Below are 8,526 nucleotides of genomic sequence, written 5' to 3' on the forward strand. Positions count from 1 at the left end.
CACACACACACACACACACACACACACACACACACACACACGCGCGCGCAAATACACACGCACACATTTAATTGAAACTACTGTATATACTGCTTTATATCCATTTTATACACAATTTATACATGATTTTCTGTGTAAAAATTATATTTTCATAGGAAGTTCGTACATAAAAATCATTGGATAGGTATAGTTCTTCCATAATTTTGGTTACATCGATTTTTTGTTATATATATATATATATATATATATATATATATATATATATATATATATATAGTTACAATAAGCTGCAAATGTTTGATGTGAGGATGCAATACATGGAGATTCTGGTGACAAGATTTGGATGAAAAACGAAATCGAAGATCGGGTATGCCACTTTAGGAAATAGTATATTTCGATATAATTGAGACAGAATTTGTACGAGTGTGAAGTTGCAAATCACACGAGCTGGAAATTCCCTTCTCACATGCGTCGAACAATATTTTTTGACAGTGATGTTACGCTCAGCGAGTGGCCGAACTTGTGCCTTTGTAGTTAACAAGTAAAGCCAATTTATAGAGCGCAACCGGAGCTCTCTAACTGCATAACTGGCGGAGATATTGAAGATTCAATTTTTTTTCATTTAAAACCTTTTTTTTCATTTCTATTTACGAGCCACTAAGAACAACAACAAAAATTGGAACCCATAAATTTTGTTCGAAATTTTCTCAGCTTTTCGAAAAAAAATATTGCTTTTTCTGTACAGATACATATTTTGGTATGGCGAATTCAGAAATAAAGTTTCAAACGGTCATTAGGGCTCGTTCCCCACCCTTTTTTGTATTTTTATTTTTTTAATAACAAAATAGTAGATTGTGCACCAAGGAAGGAAAACAGGACATTCGAAGCCGCGTGCGGATCACTGCCCGAGGCGAAGCCGAGGGCGGTAGACACGCGGGTTTGAATGTCGTATTTTGCTTTCTAGGTGCACATACTATTGTTCGTCATAATTGCACGGTGTAGTTGGATTTTTCTTCGTAAATGCAGGGAGGAGCGTGGGTTATGCCATTCCGAGGATCGTCAAAAACAACAGAAATCCGAGGAATGAAATAAGCCACTTTCATCCCGTTATTTGGGGAGGAAGATTGAACTTTCCGTGCAGATGTGACGAAAACATATTTTCATTTTTGGCGCTCTCACAACCTCAGAGGTAAAATGCAGAGAAAAACAAAATTTTGTCCTCCCAAAAAATGAGTTTTTCAAAAAAATCTCTAAATCTAGAGGGGACAGAGAATTTTTTGGAAAAATCTTGTTAGAGATTGAGGCTAATATTAGAGCGCATTGGGGGCCCGTGACATGAAAAGGGTGAAATTAAAGACACGCGGATTACAAAAACGCTGGTGATGTACTTTATTTGTGGCGCAAGCCACGCGTCTTGATTTTAGGGATACACGAATTGGTGAATGTCAAAATGTTAATTTGATAATAGTCTTTACACTGCACTAGAGATTCTCTCGATATTAAACTTGATGATTGACTCAAAATATCTGATGCTTAACTTGAAATTAATTGATAATTAAACGAAATAGAGACGCTACACAGAACGCTAGACTCAATATAATACTCGTTGATGTACCCGATACTCGGCTACTTTGATACTGCCCTCTATAGGTGTACTCTCGCACTAACCGATGTATACTCTATGAGGAATAGATACAGAAATGTCATATTTGGCGATTTGCTCCGTGATTTGCCCGTCGACCCGAAGGGTCCCGAAGTCTGTCGAGATTTTCCGTTGAGCCCGGTAACTTTAGATGATGACTTATTTGCTGCGTTTCAAACAAATCTTTTTTATAGAGCAGAATAGAATCTACCAAAATGCTTTTATAAAATTTTTCCCATCTACCGTATATTTAGAGATATTCATTGGAAAATTATTCCCAGAATCAGTTACCAATTAGTTTTTTCTCAATATTTAGTTTTCAGCATTGAAGTAAAATATCGAGTTCTTGGTAAGAACCTTTCTTATAGGGAAGAATAAGATCTACAAAAAAATTGTTGCCATTACTCTTGCGAAAATCTCTGTATCTCCTTTCTGTTCCGAGATATTGTCCAAAAACTAATTCTCATCACACTGTCCGTAACATGTCGTTTTACGGACACTTCGTGGTTGTCAAACGCCGTTTACGGGCATTGTGAAGGAAAATTATGTTCGTGACTTGGCCGAAAATAACTTTTCTGACTCGTGTGATTGCATTCCTCGGCTTCGCCTCGGCCTGAAATTCTCACATTCATCAGAAAAGTTTTTTTCGGCCTTGTGACGAAATATACTATTTCGTCATTAGGTCGAAAAAAACTGTTCTGGCAAATATGAGTTTGCAGTCCGATCCGAAGGCGAGGAAATGGAATAAAAAATATTGTTCGTCTTCGAAGACGATGACGAGCAATGTTTTTTCTAATTCATTAGAAAAGTATTTTTCGGCCTAATGACAAAATATACAATTTTCTCATAGCAGCCATAGGCAGCGATGCCTTATGGCGAAACGCTGCCTTATGGCTGGAATGACAAAAGTAGCTATTTTCGATTTAAGTGACACCTCTTGTCTCATTTCTTCACCTCTGAATTAAGTTCTGTGTTGGGTTATGATATTCAGGGCACTCAATTTCTACTCAAAATAATAAAATGAAGGTTATTTTAATTTTTAATTTCTACTCGAATCATAAAAATGAAGGTTATTTTCCCGACTTTCACGTATTTTTCGAAATGGGTATATCATGTACATTGTACCATGATAGATTACAAGAGACTTTCTTTCTAACCCACTTGAATTCGATGAAGTTCCTCTTCCATTGTTCATACTTCGCTGAAACTCCTCGTTACAATCCCTATTATTTTTTGCGCGTTAATTTCATACCTCAAAAGGTTTTTGCAGCACTATAGATTTTACTCCGTTCCAGCAATGATTTATGCAATGAAAGAGGAAGTACATTGTATTCGATTGGGAGAGAAAACAAGTTCCTAGAACAAGGTATTCCTGTAATCTACATGGAACACCAACAATGTACCTATTTCGAAAGATAGAAATTGAGGATAATGACTTTCTTTTTTATGATTTATTGAGAATTGATTAGCAGAAATTGAATCTCGTGAATATCCTAACCCAGCACAGAACATAATTCAGAGGTGAAGATGGCAAACAAGATGTGTCACTCAAATCCAAAACTCGTTTTTGTACAATATCTCCGAATGCAAAGGAGATAGAAGGATTTTTTTTGATAACCTTTTTGGTAGGGTTAATTTTTCCTTACAAGAAATATTCTTGCCAGGAAAACTTTTTTTCCTTCAATCCTGAGATATTGTGAAAAAACTTACTGGCAACTGAATCTGGACATGATTTTCCAATGAATTTCTCTGAATCTACGGCAGATGAAGAAAATTTCATACCAGCTTTTTTTGTAGATCTCATTCCGCTCTATAAAAAAGATTTATGCCAAAATTTCTCTATCTCGGCAGGATTCCAAGATATTTTTGGAAAACTAATTTTTTGGAAGAACTAATATTTGTTTTTCTCTCCATTTCGCCTCTGAACTCTTCAGAGCACCAAAATTGAAAATAGGTGTTCGTCAGGATATTTTCTAAACCTTACGATGAAAAAAAAACAAAAAAGTAAAACAGTGCGGCGAATAACCCCAACTGACCGTTTAAAACATTCTTTTTGATTTTTCCATGCCAAAATACATTGAAAAGATTTTTTTTTTTCGAAAAGCTGAGAAAATTTCCGCCAAATTTTATGGGTTCAAATTTTTTTGTTATTCTTAGTGGCTCGTAATTCGAATTGAAAAAAAAAGGTTTTAGATTGAAACAAATCCAATCTTCAATATCTCCGCCAGTCATTGAGTTACAGAGCTCCGGTTGCGCTCATTTTTCTTCTTTTGGATTCTATTTTTCAAATAAAAATTTCAAAAAAAGTTTAAAATTTTAAGGCAATTTTTTATGTACAGAATTGTCGAATTCGTTCATATCTTAGGCGTTGTGACTAAGTAGTATATCTCGTTACTGAGCCGACAGGAACTATTCTGGCGAATATGAGGTTGCAGCGTGCCTGTGAAGCGCTGCACGTCGGTGAATCTCTGCCTACAGACAAGAAATATAGTTCGTCACATAGCCGAAAAAAAAATTTAACATTGCTGCTACCGGTCACTTCGTGCCTAAACGTGCCTTTTTATTTACTTGTAAACGAAAAGAGCACAGTTTGGCCACTGAAAGTAACATCAATGTCGAAAAATATTGGTCGACATATGTGAGACGGGAATTTTTACAAGTGTTGGCGGCCCGAGGCAAAGCCGAGGGCTCACTTGTATTAAACTGTATTATAGATCTCACTTGTATCGAAATATACTATTCTACCTCATATGATTGACTTTTTCTAGCTCATAGTCGCCAGAAATCGTATATTTCATCATTAGGTCGAAAAAAACTTTAGTAGCGAATATGAGTGTACTGCCCGGCCCAAAGGCGAGGGTTGCAATCATATGAGCAAGAAAAGTATTTTTAGGCCGTGGACGAAAGATATTTTTAATCATAATGGTTGTACGCTACGCGTCGGTGAAGCGCTGCCTTACGGCCGGAGTGACAAAAAGTTTCTTTCGGCCTAGTGACAAACAATACTTTTTACAGACCGTATGATGAAACTGAATTTTTATCCTCCAGTCCGTAAAGCGTTGTCCCACGGACACTCCCGTGAATCATCGCTCACGGTTTGAATGACTAAAAATATCGTTCGATACACGGTCGTGAGGAACTTTGCTGACAAACATGGGGTTATAGTACAAGCTGAAGGTGAATTCTGTAATCATATGAGGCAGAACATTTCCTCACGGCCTAGGGTCAGAATATACGATTTCCTAACCAGTGTGAGGGTTATAAAAAGTTCATAGCTGATGGCTTAAAAATGAACTTGAAATTCATCGATGATTTCTGACACTTCTGTTATCATTCGACCGATGACTCCTAGAGTTTCTCTGATGCTCACGCCCACGATGATTACGTTCTCCCTTATTATCATAACGATCAAAATCCCTTCTGTGATCTCTATCCCTGTTATTTTCTTGATCACGGGCATAGGGATGATTCCTGTTGAAATATCCGTCTTCTTTTCCGTAGGAATACGAATTCATATGATTTTGACTGGGATATGCCATTATACCAGGTGGGGCAAACATTGACATCATATTGTATCCCACTTGGGGCATCTGATACCCCATCAATACTTGATTACCAAATACAGCCATTTCGTTCATGTTGGAGTTATGCGTTTTGCGAGAAGTGAAGCCCAGGGGCTGGTCTGGTGATGATTGTCTCGCCTTAATTGTCAGAGGACGATTATAAATCGATGTTCCTTCGAACAAGCCCAGAGCGTAGGGGACCGATACTGGATGTCTGAATGTAACAAAACCAAAATTTTTTTGGTTACCATCGCGATCCTTGGGAATGTTCACTTTCTCCACTGGCCCAGCCTGACAAATATAATAGATATGGAATATTAATTTTGAACTGATGTGAAAACGATAAAATGAAATAAACATTCAGTCATTCTGGACCACTATTTGTATGAAACTAAATTATAATTGCCTTTATAAAGACAATTTATGGATAAATGAATTTATAAATAAATACCGGAATGAGAATCTTAGGATCGAAGGGTTATTCTACACGGAAAAGAATTCGAGAGTTATTGTGGGAAGTTTACGGAAAATTTTACACAGAGAAGAAAAATCTCTCGAAAATTAGTGTACCTTCTCACCAACGCGTGGGACGTACTAAAAAGGGTACAAAAAAAATGGGAATACTGAATACAAATTGGATTCTGACAATCATGATTTAGACTACCTCTCTCCAAACTTTCGTGTGCTGCACCCGACTTTTTTCGGCTCATTAGAAACTAGTTTGAGGAATCGTATTTTTATGGAACCAGAGACCAGCGTTGGGCATCTGTCGATAACCGCAGTTTTTTACATGACAGTGTAAAAAGCCCGTACTTTACGTAATAAATGTAAAAAATGTTTTTAAAAACAGCCGACACTACCTTTTATCGTAAACCGTGAAACTTCGCGAAGATTATACCTCGCGAGGGTGATAAAAGTCATGAGGTTCATACTTCGCCAGGGTCATACGTTTCGAGGGTCACACCTCGTAAGGGTCATACCGTGTAAGGGATGAATTTTACAAGAGTCAATCTCATTAATTATTGCTATCTATTGGATTCGTCGCATTATTATCTTTGTCTTGACATTAATTTGCTTCATTCAACATTATCAAATGACAAAACTAATTCAATTGTCTTTGGTAGCTTTTTTGAACTCTTCAGAACAAAATGGTTCTTTTCAGGTCCAACTGGGCTTTTCCGGAGCTCCAAATAATAAAGTGGATAATCCAATAAAGCTCAATAGATAATGATATTCACTTCCTCACAATGGGGATGACTTGTGACTTTGGTTTTTTACAACGTTTGACCCTCGTGAAATTTAGTCTTTATGAGGTATGAGGCTCATGTTTATAACTTTCTTAAAATGCCGTAAATCGTACCATGTAATGTAATGATACATTATGTCACCGTGATGAGAGTATTTTCTGACGAATGTTGCTTTATAATTCGAGCCGAAGACGAGGATTTTAATCACATGGGTCAGAAAATTGTTTTATCGCCGTGCGACATATAATATTTTATGTCTCTAGATCCGGACACCACGATTCAACTCAGGGAATCGATGTTAGAATCGCGGTTTTACGGTCCTAGGGACATAAAATAATATTTTCGTGTCACGGGACCAGAAAATTAATTACACACCTCGCCATGGAAAACGTATTACCCTCCCCAAGTGCTTGCCATCCGCGCCTTCGGCTCGGAAGGCAATCTTGCATGTGGGGGGCTGTGATCCTTTTTTCCAAGGCTCGGGCATGTACTGTACTATTAGGTGTATGACTTAATTTTTACAGATTTTTCCTTCGAGCTTAAAATTATATTTAAAATAGAAATTGAAGGGTTATTTAGGATTGAAATAACGATTAAACAGTTTTATTATCGTAAAAGTAATTAAGCTTTATTCAGCAACGTAATGCGACAACGGTCGAGGCACAAGTGATGCATAGTACGAGTATATCTACGAGAGGCGCAACGGCGCCGTAGCGACACAGTCAGCCACACTGTCGGTAAAGGGAGACTGGCGTAGGGCGCCACTTTCAACACTCCCTCCCGCCATAGACAGTATCCTTGATTCCTCTCCAGTCTTTTTCCCTCCTAATAATTTGTTCTCGTTTATCACAAAGTTTCTTATTTGGTAACTTCATCTCGCCTGAGTATTCTCGCCAGGTAATTTCGTCAGTTTAATCTCATTAGTTTTTCCATCTCGCCGGTATTATCTCTCCAAGAAAGGTCTCGCCAATTTCATCTCTCTAAAAGGTCTCGCTAATTTAGTTATTTCCTAGACAAACAGAAAGAAAAATAATTTAAATATTTACTTTCATTATTAGGTCCATCAAACGCTTGTGTGTTTCAAACGTCAATGGTTTGGTGAAAACATCAGCTAGCTGATCCCTTGAGCCAATCCAAATGATTTTTATATAATTCTTTTTAACACATTCCTTTACATAATGTAATTTGTTCTCTACAATGTGTCTCAATTTCATTCCTCCATTTGTTTCTGTACTCACAATAGCAGATTTATTATCACACCTTAAGATAATTAGAACAGGGGGATCAACCAGTATCAGTTTTAAAGAGTTGTGCAACGACATCATTTCTCGGCTCGCCTCGTTCATTGCAACATACTCAGCTTCACACGTAGAAAGTGCTACTGTAGTTTGTTTGTGAGTTCGCCAAATGATCGAATCACCAAACAGTCTAATCACAAATCCACAAGTTGTGATTGAATCTTTACAATCAGAAAAACTCGCATCAGAATAACCCTGAATGTCATTGGTCTCGCCTGAATATCTCAGACCCAAGCCCGTAGTACCTCTCAGATACCGAAAAATTCTTTTTACCATTTCCCAATCACTTTCTTTAGGATTTACTTGATGTCTGCTTATTACATTGACTGCATATGCAATGTCTGGTCTCGTAGCACCAGCCAAATACAAAAGACTACCTACAGCCTCTCTATAAGGAATGTTTGCTTTTGTTTCTGTCCTTTCCAAAGTCCCATTATCATATTCTGTTTCTCTTAATTTTCTCTCATTATTAACTACTTGAGAAGTATTCATTGGTGTACGTTGTGGATATGCTTTATCAAAGCCAAACCTACTTAATATCTTTTGAATTGTGACGAAATTCCAGGCGAATTCGTCACCTGCGGAACTCCAGGGTATTTATGTATAGAAAGAGAGAGAGAGAGAGAGAGAGAGAGAGAGAGAGAGAGAGAGAGAGAGTAAAATTGTATAAACCGTTACTTTTTTGTCGATATCAAAATATATACGGAGAATTAGAGCTACCTGCTACCTTAACTCTACTTCAGAGCTACCTTAAGTTCGGAAAACTACTTAAATTG

The 8,526-nt window shown here is 37.3% G+C and overlaps 2 protein-coding genes across 2 annotated transcripts in view; both read right to left on the bottom strand.

Annotated features, from left to right (window-relative positions):
• Positions 1 to 3,809: 3,809 nt before the first annotated feature.
• The window catches only part of LOC107043192 (RNA-binding protein 7), a 120,186-nt gene continuing 115,469 nt past the window's right edge, over positions 3,810 to 8,526 (bottom strand). The window contains exon 2 of the mRNA XM_015264560.1: positions 3,810 to 5,496. Coding sequence (XP_015120046.1) covers positions 4,945 to 5,496 — 552 coding nt within the window. The 3' untranslated portion in view covers positions 3,810 to 4,944. The remainder of the gene's footprint in view (positions 5,497 to 8,526) is intronic.
• LOC107043193 overlaps positions 7,201 to 8,526 on the bottom strand; it is a 6,836-nt gene continuing 5,510 nt past the window's right edge. Inside the window, exon 3 of the mRNA XM_015264561.1 lies at positions 7,201 to 7,461. Coding sequence (XP_015120047.1) covers positions 7,455 to 7,461 — 7 coding nt within the window. The 3' untranslated portion in view covers positions 7,201 to 7,454. The remainder of the gene's footprint in view (positions 7,462 to 8,526) is intronic.

This window comes from Diachasma alloeum, unplaced genomic scaffold (assembly GCF_001412515.2).
Source record: "Diachasma alloeum isolate Michigan unplaced genomic scaffold, Dall2.0 Dall_scaffold_00553, whole genome shotgun sequence".
NCBI lineage: Eukaryota > Metazoa > Arthropoda > Insecta > Hymenoptera > Braconidae > Diachasma > Diachasma alloeum.